Here is a 26,324-nt window from a genome sequence, read left to right on the forward strand (position 1 = left end):
ATCATGGTACTGTCACAACGCTCCCTCAGTCTGGAAGAAAGAAGGTTCTTTCACCAAGTACTAGCAGAAGAATTGTATGGAAGGTTAATAACATCTGAGATTGACTGCCAAAGATATGCAAAGTGAACTGGCTGCAAGTGGGAATGGGATTTCTATTTCAACTATAGGTCGAGTACTGCAAGGTGAAGGTCTCAATGGTTGCAGGCTAAGAAAAAAGCCACTCGTAGGAAAACGTCACAAGGACAATGGATTCAAGTTTGCAAAATGGCATTTGAATGATGGATATGAGTTCTGGTCAAAGATTTTGTGGAGTGATGAAACAAAAGATCGAGCTATTTGGTCACGCTGATAGTCGTTACGTTTGGAAAAGTCTGGTGAGGTGATAGAAATTTACATCCAATACATGGTAAAACTGATTCCACAGCATACCAAAACATACTGGCCAATCATCCGAAACCCTCCGCTACAAAACCTGGTTTAAAGCGCAATTGGACATTCCAACATGACAACGATCCAATACACTAAAGCAAACATCTGCTACAAAAGATTGTTCCTATAATTATTTGTTTTCAAGAAATTTCTAGAAATTACACATTGTCTTTGGGGTATGTAAACTTTTGACTACAACTGTATACACAAACACAGGAAACGGTGCTGGCATCTCTCTTAACCATTTGACCTTTATTTTCAAACTAGCCTGGAGTTCATTGGAAAACTTTACCATCATACCAGGCACCTGTAGAATTCTGTAACCTGGGAAAAACACTGAAAAAGTGGAGAGAGAGTACACCAGAACTGAAGCGCGTTAACTGAAGCAAGCAATTCACACATCAATGTTGGGTGTTGCCAGGACAACAAGAAATGACAAAAACAACACAAAACAATGAAACACTGATTCTACGCAGTACCAGGAGCACGCATGTTAATGAGAAACAAAAATGTGCAGAAAAGTGAGCAAAGAGCTGTTACAATCAGGGAGAGTACCTTCATTGACTGAGGGGCAAGTATGTAAAGCAGGACCAGAATGAACAACCTCAGGGCCAATAGTAGCAACAGCAGGAGCTTGCAGAGGAAAGGAAAGATAAATAGAAAGAGAATATAAAAGACCAGCCATTTAAGAGGAAGAAAATAGCATTAGTGATTATGTGGAAAAGAAAGAACTAACAGACAGTATTAATACACTGTAAACCACCTTTTTATTAGCATGCCATTAAACACCTAACTGAAATGGCTGCTGATTTAAAAAAAAAACAAAAAAAAACAGTTTTCTGGTACTCATATAAAACGGAGGCTATAAAGAGGTTTATATTACCACCACCCCCCCACAGCTGTCTATAAAATTAAACAACCACAGTGTCCTGTCCTGTGCTTTAATGATAAAGCATGATGTATTGGTAAGTTAAAAAACAAAGTTCTAAATCACTTTCTGAAATGACACTTTTACAATTTGAGTTATTACCATATTGCATATCCCATAAATTAAGATATTTACCTTGGAATTTCCAACATAACTACATAACTTTTTATGGTAAGGTCTGGGTAAAGTATATATACAGTATGCATGTTTTTAATTTCTTTAATTCAAGTCGTGATACAATTTCACAACAGGCTATTTTTTATTATTTGTTTTATTTATTTCTCTAGTTACTGATAAATTTAGTTTAAAATGTATGTAATTGTTAAATTATAGTGATGTAGTCATAGCATTTTTAAACTGATGTAACCTTTCTTTTAAAGGAGAAAGTCAAATTCAAATATTTTTACATCATATTTACAAAAGCTTTCGGAGATCTTTTAATTAGACTATAATGCTCTTTTTTCTCAAGCCTTTTTGATGTTTAATGTAAACATTGTTAAGTTGTTTAAGGTTAAATGTATAATCTATGTTCTTTTGCTTTGCAGATATATCTAATACAGCCTTTTACAAGATTGGAATAATAACATTTGTTTGAAAAATAAACTTGATGACATTGAGAAAGACTTCTTGTCAAAAATTGTATTTTAATATTAGTACTATGATAGCCTAGTGTAAAATCAAACCAGCTGAATATTTAAACTCATATATCCCTACATATAAGAAAGATTTACTATACATAACACCATACCATAGTAACACAAATAAATGATTGTCAGCATGACAGAGAAACATGCTCAGCAGCTAATCATTACCAAAACATGAAACTGAAAAGCTAGAAGCACGCAATGGTGGAACTGTTGCTTTGTTTGTCTTAAAGATTGTATGAAGTGAGTAACACAACTCCATGGGCAACATTTATTTTCTGTTTTACTTTTATAAATAATTCCCTAAAACCGTTTTTATTCTGTAAAGAGAAAAGAACAGCATCAGCACTGCAGTTTATACACACTGATTTGATAATATTTAGTACCTGATGTTTACTGTAGGCTTCTGCCCATTTGATTAATTAAATGTACTCTCAAAAAAAAAAAAAAAAAAAAAAAAAAAAAAAAAGCCTCAAAAACTTTCACTAGCAAAACAAGTTCCAATTATCAAACTAAACCCTGGAATGGTAGAACTGATAGCAAAAACCTTCAGACTCATTTACTTAAGCCTCTGAAGAAGATTTAAAAAAAATACAGCTATTGCAAGATAAATACCTAACCTTTTATTGGATTGTACAAACCCTCATTATGATTTTTTTTTATTTTATTTTATTTTATTAAATATGACAGGGCTGTTTATTTTATTTCACTTCATTAAAAAAAACATATTTGCTTATTAAAAGGGTTAGCGGCCAAGGCATGTGTTTTCTTGCTAACATCCTCAGTAAATTCTGAAGGGTTTATGCCGTGGAATGAATTAGCATATCAAAAAGGAGAAAGTCCTTCTGCCAACAGTGCCTCAACAATTGAAGGTTAACTCCAAGATTTAGAGGTCACTACATGACACTGCTTTCTGTAGTGAAAATAACAATAGGCCCTGCATAAGTGGACACAAATAAATCCCCAAGCATTACTCTATAATGGTATCACAAAGGGGCCAAGCTTGTGTATAAATTTGATACTGTGATGTAAATGGTCTGTTTGCTTAACTTGTGGTTAAGTCTAACTCTATTTTGTCCATACACGATATCTGCATGACAACTAGCTTTTAATTTATGTGCCACACAGATGCACACCCTAGGGTGTAACAGCCTTGTAAGTATTTTAAAACTGCATGAAAGGCAAAGATTTTATTAGTACTTAACCCCATACAAATGGTCCACTGTACGGTCAAACCGCATATATTGAACCTAGGTTCAATACTTTTATGTCTAAATAAATATCAGTTGACTCTCCCACAGGGGTTGCCACACATCTTGCATGCCCCGGCCGTCCCACACCCCGTCCCAACCCGAGCTGGATGCATCTGGGGTGATGACCTCTCTCCTGGTGACGCTGCCCAGTGCTACGCCTAGGCGTAGATGAGACGGCTATTTCCACCAGGAGAGTGCCTGTAGACAGTGATTTGACAAGCTTGTTCCGGTTCAACACCAGCTGACGAATCGTGCGGTTGATCTAGAGTTTCAGAGAGCGCATATGTAAAAGACCCGGGGGGGGGGGGGTATTCAATACTGCTGTAATCAAACCCAGAAGCCTCTAGAAAACCACTACTGGAAGTACCCTGCCAAGTTGAAACAACGAGGCAGGCGGTTACTTTCTCTACTCTGTCCTCCCACAGGTTGGCCAACATGAGCTCCGAGTGCAATGGCATGTCAGACTCTTCATCATTTGATGGGAGGACTAGCTGGTCAACTACCTCCTCTGAGGCAGCGACAGAGAGCATGTCATCTATCTCAGTCATTGTCTGCAAGGGTGCAGACGGAGCAATTGGTGACACTACTGGCAGTGACGGTGGAGATGAGCACTATCAACAACTCTGCAAGGATTGCTTGCTGGCTTGAAACTTCCTCCCAAATTAAAAATAACCATAGAAATTTCAGGTTTCCACTGGCTCAGGTTATTGCAAATGAAGGGGAAAGGAGGAAGTCGATATGCATATTAGCCACATGTAGCGTTCTCGTGCTGTTTTCCCACAGCTCAGGAAAATTTGTTTTTCATGCACAGAGAACAGGTACACAAGAGACTCTCACCTAGTAATCCATGGTTGTCCAGTGACATCTTGTTTGCATGAAACTGTTTAGAGCACAGTGTTAAGCTCATGTACTAAAGCTGTGATATGTAAATGCCTCGTGCCTGGTTGTTTAATAATTACTGCTCATGCTCAAATAGTTTTTCAAATGTCCACTGCTGGGGTGGCATATCGTTGGTAATGGATAATATTTCAACAAATATATTACACGACATTAAAGAAAAAAGAAAATAATTAACCAGGTGGTATATAATGAAATTATCCAACCTAGCTATTGCCGATCACCATGGCTGAAAACTGGCAGAGACGTAGGATTACAGAGATCTGTGCCAGACACCTTGACGTACGCTCCCAAGGCTGTCTGGATTGGAGGCAGTGGACTTTTTCACATGAAATGCTGGTTTCCATTTGAAAATGGGCGTGGATTTCCCATGTAACACGTTTCACGAGTAAACGAGATTTACCCTATCCCTCTCAGTGGACGTTATTTTTGGCCACAAACCTGATCCTCTCGAGCTGTTCTCCCAAACATGCACGCTCCTTGCCACTTCACGTATAAATAACCACACATGGAAACTCCCCCATTGTTACTACTGTAATTTACAGTAGTAATATTATATCTATATTTTAATGTATTTTGACATTGTACTTACATTGACTTGAACCAATTATTTTGAAAAACAGAATAGTTTCTATTAGCAGTATAACTAAAAACAAAAAACAAAACTGTAAAATTATTAATGGAATAAAATGTAGCAAACAAGGATTATTTCGAAACTATACCTGTGTAGTTTTCTTTATTTTTCGGTGTTGAATATGTAGGGGAAAATAAAGTATATTAAAAGACAAAAAAAAGTGTGTTCCTAAAATTTAAGTCTCAAAAAGGGGGGAGCAACTTTTATGCCAGTGCGACCTATAAAATTATGTTTATAGTAACCCTGGGATCTACTATAATGACCTGTACAGATCTAAATAACTAATTTAATGATCACATTAAGATCCACTGATGTTTTGATCACTACAAATAGACACAATTGATGTTAATGAATAAGTTACACTAAGGACTGATGGGCCTCTGTGCTCAATCTGGTTGCCAGTAGTTGACTTGAGCCCTTTGTGTACACTAGTTCATATCTAGTATATTTGTTTTTATGTATTTTAAAAACATTACTAAATAGTAAATAAAATATAAAGATATATAGCAGATATACCTTTAAACAAGGGAACACTGGATCAATAGTGATGGAGGTAAACTTCCTGCAGTTTGCTGGGACCAGTATTAAAACAGAAACTAAATAATAAATGTCTAGACATCAGAGACACTCAGCACTCATTACTGGATTATACTTGCTTGTGGGTATTTATAATTATCTACTATAAATACAATGGCATCACACTCTGATCCTGCACGCTGTGGAGACTGCATTTATTATTTTGTATTTTATTTCTGTAAAAATGCACACAGAGTTAATAAAGAACTGTGCAATTAAACAGCAAAGCAAGGTCGGGGTTTGAATTTACAGGTGACTAAACCCCAGACTACTGTTTTAAAATGTTCTTTTGCTGGCACCAGCACATAAACTTGTTTTTTTCCAAAACCCATTATTACATAAAGAGATTAAGTTGTAATACCAGGTTGGTGCTCCGATAGCAGTACAACTCACAGGGTTAGGAACAATGCTACTTCAAAGCTTGCAGGGTTCAAGGACAGATGTTGACAGGCTAGGTTGGAAATTTCTCATTTTTATAACTTTAGCCTCTGCCTCTGTCATTTTCCCTGCATGCTGCTCTGAAGACGGTACTTTGTAGTTACCTTGTTTGATCTGTCCTTGTACGGCTGTATTGGAAACCTGTGGGGACATCTTTTGAGCTGCCTCTGGGGTGCCTGGCTTTGGGGGCCTGGAAACAACACCACAACCATATATTATTTGCAATGCTCCAGGTTAGATAAGCATTTCATATGAGGGTATGTTTAACATCTTCCTGAAGTCAAATTTTAAAAGTACATAACCATGCATTAACTGCAAACCATACCACCAGCTAGAAATGGGTGTTTTTCTGATAGAACGATGTTAAAACATGAAGTCAAAAGGAAAACATTAGCAGTGGTTGTAAAGTGTAAAAGTAAATTATAGAAGTATGTATTTTTAATGGTTTGTGTGTATTTTTAATGTGTGCTCTATAGCATATCTCCAATAGATAAATACAATGTGGAAGTGATGTAGTACATTTTTTTTACTGGAAAATACCAGTAAATCAATTTGGTTGAGAGAATCAAAGAATGCCATGTGCTGTCTCTATCTTGTATAAACCTAAACTTAAATGTCACCGCCTCAATATAGTAACCACAGAGTTCAATGCTAATCTAAGGTCAGTGGCATATTTACAGCAGAATGCCATAACACATATAAAAATGACGCAGTAACAGCAGATTTATAAAATTACTTCCACATAAAGGATATTTTTTTCTTGTCCGATACCCACTCTAATTTAACTGTAAAATCTAAGAATTCAATTGTGTATTGAATATGTCAAATTTTAAAGTGTAGCTGAAAACCAAGTCACACCATCACAATATAGCAGTTTTACCTAACAGATCACAGTGAAGGCAACCAAAGCTGGCATTTGAGAGGATAAGGACATATAAACAGTTGAAGAAACAACAGCAAATTTACAAAATAACACGTACAGTAAAATCCCCTCTCAATGTCACAAGTACAAGTCCCAATGGATGTTAGTTCAAAACTACAACCACAAGATTTTTTTACAACTGACAGTCTCTTGCTGAGACACACCCAGGACAGAGTTCAATTGATGATTAACTGCAATAGATCTAAAAATCAGCAGTGCATTAAAATATTGCAAATTGCTTAGACAGGACTTTCTGTATTAGGGTTATGAAAACCAAGATCAAGTGATTAAACCCCCTACTTTGCCATAGAGACTGCATCCTTGAACTCTTGCTTTATTGAAATTTCTACTGAGGTGCTCTTTCGATATAAGAACAACACAGCTTAAACTGTTGTATTTACACTGAAAAAAAAAAAATAAACACAACATGGAAAGTGTTGGTCCATTGTTTCATGAGCACAAATAAATGATCCCACAAATTTTCCATATGCATAAAAAGCTTATTTCTCTCAAATTTTGTGCATAAATTTGTTTACATCCCTATTAGTGAGCACTTCTCCTTTGCCAAGATAATCCACCCACCTAACAGGTGTGGCATATCAAGAAGCTGATTAAACAGCATGATCATTACACAGGTTCACCTTGTGCCGGGGACAATAAAAGGCCACTCTAAGATGTCCAGTTTTGTCACACAACACAATGCCACAGACTTCAAGTTTTGAGGGAGCATGCAATTGGCATCCTGACTGCAGGAATGTCCACCAGAGGTGTTGACAGAGAATTGAATGTTCATTTCTCTACCATAAGCCATCTTCAACGTCGTTTTAGAGAATTTGGCAGTACGTCCAACCGGCCTCACAACCGCAGACCACGTGTAACCACGCCAGCCCAGGACCTCCACATCCGGTTTCTTCACCTGCGGGATTGTCTGAGACCAGCCACCCTGACAGCTGATGAAACTGTGGGTTTGCACAACCGAAGAATTTCTGCACAAACTATCAAAAACCGTCTCAGGAAAGCTCATCTGCATGCTCGTCATTCTCACCAGGGTCTTGACCTGACTGCAGTTCGGCGTCGTAACCAACTTCAGTGGGCAAATGCTCACCTTCGATGGCCAATGGCATGCTGGAGAAGTGTGCTGTTCACAGATGAATCCCGGTTTCAACCTTACCGGGCAGATGGCAGACAGTGTGTATGGCATCATGTGGGCGAGCGGTTTGCTGATGTCAACGTTGTGAACAGAGTGCCCCATGGTGGCGGTGGGGTTATGGTATGGGCAGGCATAAGCTACGGACAATGAACACAATTGCATTTTATCGATTTTATCCACAAAAGTCTATTATTTATTGAATCTATCACCTTAAACACTGACCAAACGTAACTTTAGGAATTAAACTTAAGTAGTTGCTGCGAATTTTGATTAACATTATTATTTTTTTTTTTTTTAGAATGATCGCAATAACGTAACAATTATTATTAATATTATTATTTATTAACAGCTTAGATGGTCGGCACTTTAATAATACTGTACTAAAGTTAATACAAATATTAAATAATTAAAACTATGAACAACATGATATTTATATTTACTTATGCCTCTCATCGATCTTCATGGTCTCAGAAACAGGAAGTAAAAATACTGTTAGTATAAGATGCTGCAGTTAAACTCCAATTCATCACTGGAAAAATGTATTTACCAATTTGGAGTTTACAACTTAACTCTTTCATAAGAACCGTTTCCATTGTTTGACCTGTATAAACTGCCGCTCAGTGTTAGACAGTAGTACAATACACCTTATCCTAATTGATTTAATTTACACTGTTCTATTGGTTTATCATCAAATCAGACACAGAACTTTCAGCACATTAACAGAGTTATTTTAATTCAAACTAGGTAGAAGCCAAAGAACTTGTGACAAACATTGTCAGTTTTCAGTTAAGAAATGAAAGGAAGTCATTTGATTGCTGCTACCACTAAAGAACAGCTGGTCCAAGAGCAGATGCTGTGCCAGCAGGCAGTATGTGGATTTACTGCTTGCGAACACCATGGGTTTTATTTAACCTAATGCACGAAAAAAGAAAAATAAATGAGTGCGTGTATAAAGCCTATGTCATCAAATTCTCAATAAGTGCAACACTAGACTGCCCCAGAAATCAACAGTTTTGTTTGTTATTGACATTATATTTCTGGTATACAGTATATGTAGGATTAGCATAATTCAAATTATTTTTATAATTGACAAATACCACTTTTTTTTTTTTTTTTTTTTTTACTGTACAGTTACGCTCCTCCTCAACTTTGAACCCAACGTAATGAATGCTGCATAAACTCCAGTCCGCGAACGCCGGAGTCAGGACTTTCACATTATTATCAATGGAAACACTGTTTCAGCGGTTTGTGTGTGTGCAGTGAAATGACGTTTACCGATTAAAAAAACAAATGCTGCCAAGCCTAAGTATATGTACTGTGTAAAGAGTAATATTTATATGTAAGATACATTAGAGTTTTTGTCTATAAAAATGTGCACTTCTGCCTCATAAAAAAAAAACACATTAAATCTGTAAGTTCTTCCACTAATCTGACCAGCTCCTTTACCAATACATTTTGACAGTCAGATTAAGAAAGTTTCCACAGTTTTTTTTTTTTTTAAAGTTTGTTTTCCCACATGGCAACAAATTAGCATTCCTATAATACATTTATTTATTTTTCATAAAATGTCCTGGATGCTGAGGGATGCATTCCCTTTGTCTATTTGCTTGTGGTACCTCCTGATACCTTTTCCACATGAAGTCAAAAACTGCAGATATTTATTCATTTATTTAGTGCCTGTTTTACTGCTTGTGGTGCAATAGCCATGCCATGCTCTTTAGAAACTCAAGCCGACTTCAAAACTCTTACGTGAACAATAAAAACAGAAATAAATAACTATTTAAAATATAAAGCACTAGCTTCAGGCTACTGGTATATAGAACCAGTAGATACATGGTGTCTCAATTGTGCAGGTTTAAGAGTTTCATTTGACAAAACCTCCTGACAAATAATGCATAGGGGCTTTGGGCCATCCTCAGATCCAGTAAATGCGACTACCAGTGCTGGTCCACGCAACATTTCTAAAGCAACTTACTGCAATCACTGAGGTGCCAACTTCGCTCCATGTACATGTACATATAAAAAGCACACCGGAATACAAAGACAAGGTGGGTGGGAAGCAATCTGAAATATATATATATATATATATATTGGAGAGTGTACAGGAGGTTACATACCACTGCTGGTGGGCTGTGATGTTTAAATTAAATGGGACTGGTGGTGCAGCCGAGAGGATTCATTGGTTAAACAATCTTGTAAGATATCAAACCTGGCTGAATAAACCCATATGATAACATGGATGAAATTGATCACACACACAAAACAGTACAGTTCACAAGACAAGCAACAAATATCGCCTCTTTTTGTTTCACATTAACTTCTGTTACTATATGGAGCTAACCTCTCCAAAAACATAAATGGAAGTAACAGGAATATCCCTGGCTACACTGTAGCACATTTTATATTGTTGAAAATGAAAAGTACTAAAACTGTAGTTTTAATGTTTTGTTTTTGTTGTTGTTGTTTTAATTTAGTCTTTCCAACCGAGTTAGGAATATTGAATGCAGTGCGCTACTTTTATGTGGAGCAAAAAGGCTGGGACAGCCCAATTATTTTTTTTTTTTTTTTTTTTTTTTCCCCTGAAAAGTGAAAACAGGGGACTCTGAAGGTGACGATTGGTATTGCAGCAAATGGAACTGTAATTTATATGAAATGTATAAACACACCTGTAATAAAAGAAAACAAAGCACAAAAATCCAGACTACATACATATTTTATGATGAGCCACAACTTCTTAATAAAAAAATCATGACAAAGAATGTCGGCATATAATATATATCTATATATATATATATCATATATCTATATATATAGATATATCTATATATATATATATATTATATAAATATCCAGTTTCTAGGTCGACGGGTATTATGTATGAGAGTGTGAAGACTCTGTTTGAAAACTAACTTGATTTGCTGCGACGTCGATTTTAAATTTGACAACGTCACAAAAAAAAATAAGGTTTTATATTTATATATATCATATAGTTATAACATTATATATATATATATAATATATATAAATACACACACACACACACACACACACACACTAGTCAAAACAGTTTATTTAAATTATGGCAGACTTCAATACCACTAGAAAAATGTATTATTCCTATTATTTAAAAGGCAAAATGAGACTTGCAGGCACCGTTAGAAATCAACTGAATATGACCAATTGTACCCAGCCCTGAGTGGTAGAAGCCAGAGTCAGCTGATCATGTGCGCAGAAGCCTTTAAAAAAGGTAACATAACTTGTAGTGGAATGTCATGAAAAGTACAACTGATTTAGGATAGCATTAATGTATGTGTAAATTGATGGGAATGCTTATTGTTTGTTTTATTTTTTTAAATACCTGATTGGAGGCTTCTTCATATGTTCTCCAACAAACGTTGCATTGGTCATACTCATCAAAGTGTTGGCTAAGGAGATTACAGAGAGGAGGTGCTGTGTGGTAACAGCTCGAGACACACCATATGTGCCTTTTCCCAGCACCTCAGACACAGACATCTTCCTGCCCATTGCATCAGTGGCCCCCAGTACCATCCTGGCCACAGAGTCCTTGAAAGTGGGTAGCATGAGAGACATGTGGCCTCCTCGGGAGAGCAGACCAAAGGAGACCGGGTAGTGGGGCTTGAGCATGCCTAGGAGGTTGAGACAGACTTTGTCAAGCGTGCTGTTTAGCCCCCAGGCGTGGAGGCAGGACATGAAGAGCTTGGCGGTGTCCATTGTGAGGTTGTATTCCAGCTGCGTCAGGGACTTGGACTTCGCGTCTTCCTTCCTCTGCCTCCTCATCTCATCGTCCTCATCCTCCTCGTCGTCCAGCAGGTGCTCTTTGATATTCTCTTTAATGGTCTCCTTCACCTGCTTGAGCAGCACGGCTGCCCGCTTCCCCGCCAGGAAGGAGCCCCCCTTGTCAGCACCGCCTGGGGCCTTCTGCATGGTCTCGGGAGATATCAGAGTGGGACAGGGCCTGGAGGCTTCCTCAGTCAGCAGCTGGATGATAACAGCCTCCACATCAAAGAAGAGGACGTGCATGTCAGGGTCCATCAGATTTGTCTTCATAGCCTGCACCATCAGTGAGTTGTGCGAGTATTTAGGCAAATTACCCTGGAGAGGAGGGAACAAAAGGGGGGGGGGGGGGGGGGGAGATAAAGAAAAAAAAAAAAAAAAAAAAATACTTCATGAAGGACTCCTACTCCTGTGAAATTTGATAAAGAATAAGAAGTACATATTTGGTAGATTGTCAGGGATCCTAACGAACCCTTTTTTTTTGTGAAACTGTGCAACAGAAACTGCATGTGTTCACTATAGTTACAAAGGTATGTCCCACAATTTCTGTATACTTTTAGAAATGAAGAACATTATGTACACATTAGCTAGAAAATGTATAGAGGACACCACCACTGCCATGTTGCACTGATCTTTAAGTAAATACACAAACATAAACACAAATATATATATAAACAAGCTGTGATACCTTTTTAATTATTTTGTTTCACTAGAGACTATTTCACAAATAATGACAGATTATTTCGAACAGACGATTTGTAATGCATCCATTTTTCACAATAAATAAGTAGTAACATCTGTCATATTGACCGACCTGTATCCACAAAATTGGTCTCTTCACCTTTAGCACCTTTTATAATCCACCACTGGACACTCAATAAGGACCTGTTACTGTGTTCAAAAGGCTGTTAGCACCTTTAATGAGCAACAGTGATTGCTTCAATTATCAAAAAGCTGTGCATTCTTTGTTAATGTGAAATTTTAAAGATACAAATCATTATTCATCACAAATTCCAAGGCCACAATGGCACAAAGCATGACTAGTATGAAAACAGAGCTTGTAAAACATATTAAAAGTCATCTGAAGATATGGCAGCCTGCATATATTTACATTATATACATACACACACACTTAGTGTACAAAACATTAGGAACAACTGCTCTTTCCATGAAATAGACTGACGAGGTGAATCCAGGTGAAAGCTATGATCCCTTATTGATGTAACCTGTTAAGTCCACTTCAATCAGTGTAGATGAAGGGGAGACATGTTAAAGAAGGATTTTTAAGCCTTAGCACAATTGAGACATGGATTGTGTATGTGTGCCATTCAGTGGGTAAATGGGCAAGACAAAAGATTTAAGTGCCTTTGAACGGGGTACGGTAGTAGGTGCCAGACACACCAGTTTGAGAGTGTCAAGAACTGCAACGCTGCTGGGTTTTTTTACGCTCAACAGTTTCCAATGTGTATCAAGGATAGTCCACCATCCAAAGGACATCCAGCCAACAGCAGGCCAGTGGTCGAAAACGGCTCACTGATGAGAGAGGCCAAAGGAGGCTGACACGAATTGTGCAGAGCAACAGATGGGCTACAGTTAGTCAACTGACATTCCAGTACAACATTGGTGCCAAAAGACCCGTAAAAGAATGCACAACTCGTCGTACCTTGACACGAATGGGGTATGGCAGCTAACAACCTAACATAGTTCCACTACTTTCAACAAAACACAAGAAACTGCAGTTGCAGTGGGCTAATGAACAAAAACACTGGACACTGGAGGATTGGAAAAACATTGCCTGGTCTGATGAATCCTGGTTCCTGCTGTTTCACGCTGATGGAAGGACTAGGGTATGGAGAAAACCACATGAGTACATGCATCCATCATGCCACGTGTTAACATTGCAGGCTGATGGTGGTGGTGTGATGGTGTGGAGTGTGTTTTCTTGGCACACATTGGGCCCCTTGATAAAAGTGGTGCAACGTTTGAATGCCACGGGACATCTGAACATCATTGCCAATCATGGCAGCAGTGTATCCATCTGCTAATGGATTTTTTCAGCAGGATAATGCCCCATGCCACAGCACTAGGATTGTCCAGGAATGTTTCCACGAACATGACAGTGAATTTAGCTTACTGCAGTGGCCTGCCCAGTCACCAGATCTCAATCCAATTGAGCATCTATGGGATGACATGGAACGAGCTATTCAGAGTAGAGATCCACTACCAGCCAACTTGACAAAACTGTGGGAAGCATTGGAGTCAACATGGGCCAGCATCCCTGTGGAACACTTTCGACACCTTGTAGAGTCCATGTCCCAACAAACTGAGACTGTTCGGAGGGCAAAAGGGGGTGCAACTCAATATTAGGAAGGTGTTCCTAATGTTTTGTACACTCAGTGTGTATCTCTCTCTCTCTCTCTCTCTCTCTCTCTCTCTCTCTCTCTCTCTCTCTCTCTCTCTCTCTCTCTCTATATATATATATATTGAGAGAGAGAGAGAGAGAGAGAGAGAGAGAGAGACACAAGCACTTGAGTCAAACATGGCACATTGTATCAACTAAAACAAAAGAAAATGAAAATGTTTTTTTTAATGAAGACATATATTTGTTTACAATGTCAGCTAACTGATAACCATGGCCTGCACCACAAAACATGAGGGAAGAGAGTGTGATATTTGACCTAACAAAAATGTCATGGGAGGTTTATGCAGCATAGTGAAGGCACTGTTAAGTCTGTTAACACCTTAACTGTGTGAAGCATTATATTTTAGCAGCAAGTGTCACAGCGACAAAAAAAAAAACACACCCTACTTTTTTAGCATCTCATTCTTAAATACAAAATGCATAGCCATCATACTGTAAAATTACATTTCATTACTTACACATGGGGCCAGAAACCATTCATTTTGATAGAGTGATATGTTACTACACAGTGATGTGATACATAAAATACAGAATCACAGTACAAGCACATGAGAATTTACACGGTCACTTAACTTCTTTCTAAACAGTATCAAAACTCAATGTCAATTGACATGCTATGTATCATGTAAACACACACACAAACACTACTATAAAAAAAAAGAAAATAATGTGTGTATGTTTCAGCCAAATATATGTTCTCCTAATTCTGTTGATAGCATGTTTCAATCAACTACATCTTCCAGCCTTCCTTTTACACACTGCTGATTAGTTAAATTCAATATTGCATGTCTAGTGAGTGTTGTGGCCCAAACACAGCATCACATTGCTTTGCTTTCTTCAACAATGTATTAAGGCACACAGATTAAATGCATTTTAAGGTGTATGATTGCAGCATGGAAAATGACTGCCCTCTTCAGTGCAGATGTTGTAACTGCTACCTTTTGTTTTTCACATCACCTTACTACTGTATAAAAATATGATCTTGTTTATCCAGCTACAGGATAATCTGTAGTATACCATTAAGTGGACATTTAGATAAGAGCTTCCCAGCAACAAAATATAACAAACAGCTATGACTGATGGCCTTCGTGGTACAAATATGCCTTTAATTATTTTTTTTTTTTTTATTTAAATGTTTAAAAAAAAAAAAAGGCAATTACAGCATTATCAACTTTGTAGTAGTGCTGGAACAAACACAGGACATTTAATGCTCAATTATGAATTAATATTGTATACTAACTGCCTATATAAAATCAGCTTTTGAAGATGTGGGAAGTTGTCAATTGGCCCAATAACCTTTTACGATAAGTACATTATTGCCAAGACTCATTTGGTTCAGCACTGGAAACGCAAAAGTTGAGTATGCCCAGCACTCCAAATAAGGTTTTGGGTCTGGGAGTAACTTACCCTCTAATTTTAACACAGGGAGAGTAAAACTTACCTTGAAGTCATGAGTAATCTCGATAAATACTGTACTCTCTTTAATGATAATGGGATAGGCATTAAAAAAGAGCCTTCCATTTCAACTGCAATGTCACTTTGAACTACTGTACAACCACAAGTGTGTTCTACAAGGTTCTTTATTGGCTCAGCACATTTTTTGAGGTATCACACTGACTCTGCAAATTAATTATGTTACTTATATTTTAACATTAAATTTTTTTTAGCAGTTTCCCTCAACGATGTCTCCAGTTGGATCTGTAATTAGACTGGGGTGTTTACGCATCAAATTAGTATTTTTACGCATTACATTTTAATTTTGTGCATATTTAGGATTGTTTAATGCATAAAAACGGCAGGTACACAACTTATCTGGACGGCTGTGTACGCCATTATTTTATTCCGCAACAGGGTCTCGGAAGCAGCAATTTCCAATAAAGAAGATGCTTAGAAGGCATTAAATGGGGGACAAAGTGTGCTGCAGCATTATGCTTGATCAGACACAGTTTAAAAAAAAAATCACTTCAAAAGTACAAGTGGCTTGATACCACCAAATTACACCATGTAACAAATCAATTTATTTTTTTTGTTCCTGGGTAGTAAGTGTTATTTCCTAATTGCTTATGCCTCAAAAGTATAGAAAATGGCTATTATTCCCCACAAACTTTGCTTTTGTGACCAGGACAGTGATATTTCAAAATATCACTATTTCCAGTGGGAAAACGGGCAAATGTGTGTCTTTTCATTCACATAAAGTCAGAAAAAAACAACATATGAATCCAAATTAACATGTATTTATACTAAAGTAATACAAAAATGTATTTACAGTATAATCGTAAATCTCACAAAACTACTCGCTTCTAAATCTTTTGTAGTCATTTTTGTATTACAAAAGCAAAGTTTGTGGGGAATAATAGCCATTTTCTATACTTTTGAGGCATAAGCAATTAGGAAATAACACTTACTACCCAGGAACAAAAATTGTGTTACATAGTCTTATAGAGATTGAGACATTTAAACATCTGAAGGACATTAGTGTAGTATTGAAAAACCTACTGTAACAACAGAATTGAATCAGTAAACTGTCACTGAAGTTTGTTTTTTTTAATTAAGATTTTTTATCTGGCTTGCGTAAGGCAAAGGTGGCGGGTAATATAATCCTAGTGTTTGTGAATGAAACAAGGCCATGTTATTTTTTATTACTATTAGAAACTACAGTAAGACAAGACATTACATTAGCTCAAACCCATTCGCTTAACCAGAACCAAAGTCCAATTCAGATACCGTCTAGGAAGTAATCTTTACAAGATTATACCACCTTGTCATAAATACATTTTGTTAGACAGGAAGAAAGAAAGTATGCAGTCCAATTTACTAAGAGCCATACAAACTAGAAATGGGAATTTTTGTGAACAAAAACAAACAAACAAAAAAAACAGGCACAAAAATGTAAATTGTTGTTGTACGGCATACACAACTAAATTTAATCTGTTGTTGTACGGCATACTTTAAGTGTTAGGTCTTTAGCACTCAAAAACCAAAAAGTCACAATATGACAGCCATCTTTGGTCACAGGTCAAATTGAAGGGTTTCTGTAACATCTAAACTTTGCCAGCTTAAAAACAGTTTGGAAATATTGGCAATAGTAGGGGTAACGTTTGACAGACTCATGCAAGCTACCCTTAGATGCTAAATTGGTCAATTAAAATTCTGAGCTTTTTTTTGTACCACAAAAAATATATATATAATAATATAATATAATTGAGGGCCTAGATGACAGCAAGCAGTCTATGGTCTATTCCATTATCTGTCATTACATTTCAACAAAAGCGTTGTTGGTTCTGTTAAAGCTTTTGTCCTGTAGATTAATGCTTTGTTTTGACAGGAGAAGCTGTAATTTTAGGACTAAGTGCAGTACTGTGACACATCATCATTTGACCAGAGACAAAATATCAGTCTAAAGAAAGGGGCTGGATGGTGCAGTGTCTTGGCAATTGAATAGGAAGCCTTCCCTTTCACTTCTCAACCAACAGTTGGATTCCTAGATTGTTTGTAATAATGAACAAAAGGTCTGCTGGGGACCTACGCAGTTCACTACCATCACAACAGGCACTGCTGTATCTTAGAGTCAACAAGGATTGGCTGAGCGCAAAAACAGGACCATTTTACTCCCTAGTTAGAATAGGAAATAATTAATCTGTCAAAAGAAGAAGCATTCATTGGAAATTAGTGACGTGTGAGAAAGCTGCTCTCACTACCGTTCGTTTGCCCTTTAAAAATGAGACCCAGTACACAGAAATATAGGTTTAAGCTCTGACGCGCACTTTTTAATAACATAAAATGAACAAAAACAAAACAAAACACAAGTTGGCTAACTAAACTTCCGGGAACATCCCTGACTACAAACTGGGACAGCTAAGCCAACAAAACACACGGTTTAACAAATTACACATAAGTACTCACTATGGTGACTGGTCGGAACGAGCGTGCACAGCCCTCTGCTCAATTCTACTCAGCAGTCCTGAATGAGCAAACTGTGAGGCTTATATGCCCCACAGTAACAAGTAAGAGCAGCTGGCTCTAATTTACAATTATTATGCCAACTGCCAAAACAAATAATACACGTGTTTGGCAGGAGGATTTTTAACCCCGTCCCTGCTCTGCTACACATGATGTGTTCATAAAATGAGATAAAGATAAAAAAAAATGTGCTGCATGGAACTTTTACTATATATCAGTCCCTCCAGGATTCTGAGATTGCAGAAACTGGTAATTCTCACACATAAAATTGTTTTCCACCTCAAAAATACTGGCATGCTAGTTTTTTGGTACCCAACAGTGCCCGTTACAGCTGCCACCTAAAAGGTAACTGCAAAAGACCATACTGAACAGTACGCCCAAAGACAGCGTGAAATTCTGTTTTGACCCACCATGCTAAAGGACAAGAAAAGCAAGTCACAGTTTAAAAAAAATAGCCACTGACAAAACATAAAACAGTGACTACCACCCTCTATGCAAAGAATGTTGGAGCAGAAGAACAAAAAAGTTAGAAAGCGCATTTTAATTCAACAAACTACTTTAATTGTATTTATTTATTTACAGAATTAAGAGAACAGCAGTACCTAAAAATACAGGCAAATAGAAAGGAATTACTGACTATACGAATCTGAAGGTAGTAACACTGACAAATATAAAATCACAAGCAGGGGTGAAATTCTGCCTGTACTCACCGGCACTCCATACCAGGACTTATTTTGATGCAGGTACTGGGTACCGGGACTTATTTAATCTGCCATTCGTCTAACGCAGATGCATTCCATCCACTCACACAGTCCACTAGCAACGTTTCTCAAATGTGCTTTCATTCAGCACAGTCCGTGCTGCTTTAGTTCTGCATGAGTCACAAATCTCTGCCCATTTTGCTTTGTGTCATTGCTCATTTGTTGATCATGACAGAAGCCTTTAGCAGTGCAACGTGAAAACAGCAGTACAGAGTAATTATCATTGTTAGAAAGTAATAATTATTTTCTTTAGTGTGGCACAGAAACTGAAATAAATGAACATTGCTGCACATGAATTGGAAGGCAAAAATCCATGTCAGTGTTCACCATAAATGACATAGTTCATAAATGTTAGAAATATCATAACACGTTTTGCCTTGCACCGATTTACCACGTTGCCAGAATTTGCACAAAAGTTTCTAAAATAGCAAGTAATGTGTGAAACAGTAGGGGTTAACAATAACTAAAAAATAGGATCAAAGTGCAGCTTCAGATTTGGTAAGCGAGTCAGAATCGGGGTACAGGTGGAGGTGTGCTTTACCACCACGCTTTTCAAACACTTGGCTCAACTTGCAAGGTACATGTTAAGCATAGTGATAAACGTTTCGTTTTGATCCTAGTATTTTCTCTTATAATGACTAATAAATGAAAACCAAAACAATGTCCCTTTTTCTAAAACATTTTGAAGAGTTTATTTACATTCAATGTTAATTTTCACTTGCGTGCACATCTTAAAAAATAAAAAAAGGCAGAAGTAACCGTTTCTGCCTGAAAATTTTTTTTCTGGAATAGAGCATGGTAATTATCTACAGAGAAGCACACAGAACATATTGTAAGATAAATAGGGATCTACTCAAATTAAGGTAAAATTACGTATTTTTCGCAGGTAGGTTATAATTAAAATTTGGACTTCGCGATTTAAACATTAAATAAACCCAAGTAGACAATATTTCAGAGCACTGTAAAAGCCTAAAAATAGTGGTACTTGCTTCCTTACTAAAACAGAGCTGTCCTTTGTTAAAGGCAAGCATGCCACATCCCCCAGGAGTTGCTGCAGACACTGTCTGTCTGGTGTGGACTTGCCCATACATTGAGACTGCATGTACTGTACCTCTAATGTTGAAAACTAGATTTTAGCAACCTAAATTTGCAATGCACACAGGACAGCGAAGGAATAATAAAAACAAAAAAAAAGATCTACAGATGGAAGATACTTAGTTTGCACAGCTTGCATTGTGCAATAGTTCGTTTAACTATTTTCTAGGTTTCTTTTTTTTTCTCCATACTTGTCTGGTGTGCATTGGCCCCTAAAAGAGGTGAATTTGGTGGTGACCCCTCAATTTCCCGGTTTCAGCGAAATTGCGATTTAGGCAGACCCCTATAAAGTGCAAAATAAATAAAAGAAACAGGGATTTTTGAACATAAATAGCATTAATTCTGGCTTGTGGGGTCCCATCCATGCAAGAAACTCTAAATAAATAGAAATAGTAAGTTTCTGGGGGTCCCCAAGTGGCTCATCAAGTTAAAGAGCTGCCGCTGGGAGTGCAGGATGAGTCATACAACTTGGACGTTGCCAGTTTGCATCTGGGCTGTAAAAAGAGGCCAAATTTTGCTGGGGACTCTGAAGGGGTTGTCACATCGGCTCTGACGCTGTCAGGGTGGAGGATGAGAAACCGGCAGGGATTCCTTCTACTCGCGCAACAGAGAACCCTACAGGCCATGCACAGAGCAAATTCAAGAGTGCATAAAAAGCTGATCTCTTTTCTCAAGGACAGGTAGCCTGCCCATCTCTGCATTGGATTGCTCAGAATAAAAGCGAATCTGGCTTAGGCTTGTGAGATAGGAGGAATGTCAGTGCTGTGTGGGGACTCGCTGCGGTCAGAAGAAAAAAAAAAAAACGTACATTCTAAATTGGGGGAAAAATAAATAAAAGTAACAATAATTGGTCACTCTAAAATAAATAAATAAATAGATAGATAAATAAATAGATAGATAAATAAAGTTGCTACATAAAGAGCTATTCACACAATGTTATTCACTGCATTTTCTAGGTTAAAAAAATCAAAAGTATGGAATGGACACTACCTTTGACACTTGAATGTAACTGCTGCAAAAAAAATGTGAAATTCACTGTGAAAAAAAACGGAAACAGATTTGATTTTTGGATGAAAAAGGCCGCAATTACCCTGTCCTGCTAAATTTGGATATAACCTGCAAGCAACATGGATCGGGTTCAGTCACGAAATTATGTATACATGCTCTAGCTTCCAACTGGCTAAGGACACATGTAAAATGTTCCAGCATCTATTTGAATAGACGCACATTACGTATTGCGACACTATTAATAGCATGGCTTCATTTGAGTTACTTGTAAACACACAATATAAGTTTGTGTTGGTGCAATGTTTAAAACAAAGTCTTCTTAACACGGTCGTCCTCTCTGTGGAAGTTAGTTGTGCAGCGGCGCAGTATCTCCATGAAGGCTGTAGGCAAAAGCTTTCGTCATTCCGGAGGGAGTCCATCTTCTCTGGGACAGCTTTGAAGATTACAACATTGCGTCTTCGGAAGAACTTCAGAGTCTGAAGAGTTGAGAGCGATGAGATATTTTGAAGAAAGAGCAAATCCAGAGTGCGAAAATCCTTGTTTTGAGTTTAAATAACACAATGTATAGGCGTTCCCTTGTACTATAAACAACTCCCTGTCGGTCCTTCCATTGGTTCACAGTATTTGATAGACAGTTTTGTGTAAAAAAAAAAAAAAAAAAAAAAAAAAAAAAGGGTGTGTTAGAAATGGAGTGTATCCACCTATTTCATTACCAAAGGATTTTACATTTATCATTTAAACATCCTATTCAATATAACTTTAGTTACATTCTTTAGAGAAGCATATACATTTCAGTTTCATGTCTCTATACAAAATTACGATTACAAAAATATAAAACACATAATACAAGCAAAGGATAATATTCAAAAATAGTTATTAGTGTATAATATTCATTTAAAACACAATAAACCCTTCAGGTTTATTGGGAAACTAAAAATAAACTATTAAACTTGAGTCTACAAGTTATGTAATTCAAAATGATTCTTAAAGCACTTTAACTAACTTTTAACACAACAATGGTACAACTGTATAGTCACTATAGCTTGGCTTGGTAAGTTTTATGACACCTTAGACCAGACAATCAGATAGCACTTTGGAAGATGAGCTTCGAAGGGTTAACACTACATTTGTCCAGTGCCTTGGTCTAATCAACAAGATTTGAAGTAGATCTGGTTGAGAAAGTTCTATCACCCAATCACCACAGTACATCACACAGACAACAGTCTGAATTAAATATCTGGGAAATGCTTATATTATAATGAATTTAACTGGGGCTCTAGTGGCACATCCAGTAACAGCACTCCACGTGAAGTGTAGGATGTGCCCCATAGGGAGGGTCTAGCTTGGCCGGGGAATCCACGGCTCACTGCGCATCAGCGACCCCTGTGGCCGATAAGGTGCCTGTGGTTCTGCAGTGGAGCCACCAGATCTGTGTTGTCCTCTAGCACTATAGGTCTGGTGGCCTTGCTGTGTATACACAGTGCGAAAAAATGACGGATTGGCAGGAGCACGCCTCGGAGGACACATGCGCCAGCTCCGTTCCCAAGTTGGCGGTGGGGTTGCGAGCGGTGAGCCGAGAATACAGATAATAATTGGGCACACTAAATTGGGGAGAAAACAGGGGGAAAAAATTGGAGACGACTAAATTAAAAAAAAAAAAAAAAAAAAAAAACATGAATTTCCTTGACAGTTACACAAACAAACGGCAGGAAATACAGGAACGGGAAGGGAACACAATACAGTGGGAATTACAGTACACAACCACAGCAGAAACAGTAGGAATACAGTATACAAACACAATTACATGGATCACTACAATATATATCTATTTCAGTTGTTTTATTAATGTGTATCTGTAATAAAACAAAATTAATGGCAAATATATATATATATATATATATATATATATATATATATATATATATATATATATATATATATATAGAGAGAGAGAGAGAGAGAGAGAGAGAGAGAGAGAGAGAGAGAGAGAGAGAGAGAGAGAGAGAGAGAGAGAGATTTTTTTATTCTCAATTCTACTGCAATGTCCACTTTTGGATGAAAGAAATCTCATCAACAATAGTCAGTTTTTCAGTCATGTAGTAATATCAAACCTGGGGGCCTACTGAATTATATATGTCACCGATGTGCCCTCATAAATTATAAATGAAAGGACACACACATACACTTCTGTCCATGTCTTTTTAATTTACAGTTGGTTATACAATGTATATTAATTTCCCCCACTGGCGAGAATTCAACGTTTTTAATCTGGCATAAAACAAAGAAGAAAAGATAGCTGTGCCTGCACTACACCCCTCAATACTGTAACTCTTGCTAAAAAATGTCATAACCCCTTTTCATCACAATTGGATTGTAATAAAAAACTGCAACATTTTACAAAATTTTGTTCCACACCCAGCACAGGGCGGTAGATGTGTATAATGGCCGCTGTAGTCGTATATATCAATGCCCATTAAATATAAACACTGGTATATCCCAAGATAACAAGGATATCCTAACCACTTGCCATCACAGGATCTATCTATCTATCTATATATATATATATATATATATATATATATATATATATATATATATATATATATATATATATATATATATATATATACAAAATACTAACGTACAGTACATACAAGTGCTTCCATTGTATCCCTGTTGACATAATTTTAGTTAAATCATTTTTAAAAATGATTGACAGCTACTGTGGGGAAAAAAATATTAACGGTTACTCTCAGGTGTTCCATTGTCAGGAATTACTGAACTTGTGCTAACTGACTCAGTTCTACAGATATCTTGTGTTTAAGTGTAAATAGTTTCATATCGTTTTTTTTAACAGATGTATCTCATTGACTTTTTTTAAATGTTAAATGTAATGTTATTTTGGATATACTCTGTATATCTGAGTATTTTGACCTGATCAGAGGAGCAGCTCTCAGCTCTAGCTGTCAGATTGTCCAGACCTCCACCATACATGTTACAGACTAAATTAGACTAACTGTAAGAGCCAGAGAGAAAAGTTATTGTATACCCACATAGTGTATTAGCAGAATTTCAAAATAAACTTAATTCACTAGATGACTCTAATCAAAACTGACATCTACAACTTTGCATCTCCTGAAGTATAAAAATTGAATTAAATCACAATAATCACGATTAGAACCACTCAGCATGACTAGGGACACTATAAAAAAGACAAAAGGACAGTAAAATAAAAAATAAAAAGCAACTTAAAACATTAAATGCTATATATATATATATATATATATATATATATATATATATATATATATATATATATATATATATATATATATATATACACACACACACACACACACACACACACACACACACACACGTACTAGTGCAAGAAGGCTGCCCACGCAGCTAACTTGTTAATTCAGCAGAGTGCAATCCTTGTGCAATATTTCTGTTTTGATCTATGCTGGCCATACATCATCACCAAAACCAAAATGCTTCCAAAACGTGTCTACTCCTCCTAGTTGTCACTTTGAACTCACAAATCTTTAGCATAAACACAACAGCAAACAGACCTTTAACCATTAGAGGCATTTAAATCTCTGGGTTATGCTGGGGAAGTTTAGTGCCCTGTAAAATCAATACATTTAATAAAGCTTTCCTGCCCCCCTCCCCTTTCTCTCAGACACTCGCAAGCCAGAAACCATAATTTCGATCTGCTTCCGACTCTCAGCACTTATTTTTTGTGCCTTGAGCCTTATAATTACCTCCACACACACAGCACACACACCATCTTCTGCCTTTTTGCAATTCCTCCCGCACTCATCAAAGGTGCAATGCAATCAGTACTAACACTGCAAACTACAACCAGGTCACAGAGCGGGCAGCTGGAGCCCCGACCACAGAGGCAGGAAAGATCAAACTAATTAGACAAAATGTGTGGCAGGCTAGAGGAAAGGTCAACAATTCTGTAACACTGTCAGGATAAAAAAAAAAAAAATTTGATTCCCTTTGTTTGCAGGCTCAGCCACACCTGTGATATCTTTAACGTCATCTATCACTTTGCCTCCTCTTTTAGGTCTGTGAATTTTAACATCAGCATATAACTAGAAGCACAAATACTTTAATAATGGCTCATGCTTATTTTACAAGCAAGTTTTATTGACTGTTGGATGATTTGGTTCCCTTCATTTCATTGCAGAAAATTACTGTAGTTTCAGAATAGAACAAAGTATCGTGCAGAGTAGCAATTGTTAGATTTTAAAATTCTTTCTCCTCTCTCTCCCATTCTCCACACAGAATACCCAACCCCGAGTGAGTAATTTGTGTGGGGATTCAATTGCTAATTAATCATTTACTTCTCATTAATCATTAATCAATCCTGTCACGTGAACTAATTTGTGCAATCCCTGTGCCCATATACAAATGCACACTTTACTCTGCAAATGAAGTGACTGTGCAATCCCTGGGCCTAAATAAAAATATACATTTTAAATGACCCATGCTATATAACCGAATGTATACCCTGTTCACCAATATATACACATCAACAATAATACACCACATACAACATAAAACACAAAATACACACAGGGGCGGGGCACCCCACCACAGTGTGGGGTTTGCCTACGAGACTAACAATGATCTGTATGTACAGGGTTTGTTGTACCTTTATATAAAATAAACTTGATTTTACAGCATTTGTATTTTTAGCAGTATTAGCAATAAAATGTATGTTTCTGCAATTGTATGCGATATATTTTTTATTTTACTTATTTATTTATGTTTTTAATCCTACAATATTGCGATATGAAAATTATTATCGATACCAAACAATATCGATATCAAAATATTGATATTGCAGGTGTACCCGAATGGCTCACCTGGTAAAAGCACTGCCGCGCGGGCATGCAGGGCGAGTCATACAAGCAAAGATCGCAAGTTTGAATCCTGGTTTTGTGAAGCAGCTGGTCTCCGCTGGGGACTCCCAGGGGGCGCCGCACTGGCTTTGGCGCTTCCAGGATTGGGGAGGTGGGATCTGATTTAGACTGTGTTTCTCCTTACCACTCTGCGGCGACCCCTCCAGCCAGATGCTGAGTGAGTTTGGGGACGGAGCTGGGCTGGTCTTTGTCCTCCAGAGGGCGGTAGCCTACAGACATCTTCTTTCGAGTTCCTGGGTGTATAAAGATGCCAATTGGCTTGTGGGATTGGAGGACACCCACTGAGCCTCGGGTCCCTGAGCTGTTATTGTTCAATATTTGTAAATTATACAAAAATTCTGTAGATAGTGTCATGGTTATTAGAATAGAATGTTCATTCCCAGAGGTCCCAAAGTTCTCAGTTTGAAAATAAACTCTCGTTCCTTTTGTTTCTGAGCAACATTTGTTCCATAGCACTGATTTCACAGACTGT

General features: G+C 37.3%; 1 protein-coding gene across 2 annotated transcripts in view; it reads right to left on the bottom strand.

Annotated features, from left to right (window-relative positions):
- Positions 1–26,324, bottom strand: part of LOC121304533 (WD repeat-containing protein 7-like) — a 214,009-nt gene that overhangs the window by 147,190 nt on the left and 40,495 nt on the right. Inside the window, exons 15-17 of one of the 2 annotated variants that reach the window (XM_041235715.1) lie at positions 11,230–11,984; positions 5,904–5,989; positions 985–1,062 (exon numbers count right to left, since the gene is read on the bottom strand). In XM_041235715.1, the coding sequence (XP_041091649.1) occupies positions 985–1,062; positions 5,904–5,989; positions 11,230–11,984 (919 nt within the window). The remainder of the gene's footprint in view (positions 1–984; positions 1,063–5,903; positions 5,990–11,229; positions 11,985–26,324) is intronic. The other variant, XM_041235722.1, reaches the window with a different exon arrangement.

The sequence above is a fragment of the Polyodon spathula genome, chromosome 2 (assembly GCF_017654505.1).
Source record: "Polyodon spathula isolate WHYD16114869_AA chromosome 2, ASM1765450v1, whole genome shotgun sequence".
NCBI classification, from domain to species: domain Eukaryota; kingdom Metazoa; phylum Chordata; class Actinopteri; order Acipenseriformes; family Polyodontidae; genus Polyodon; species Polyodon spathula.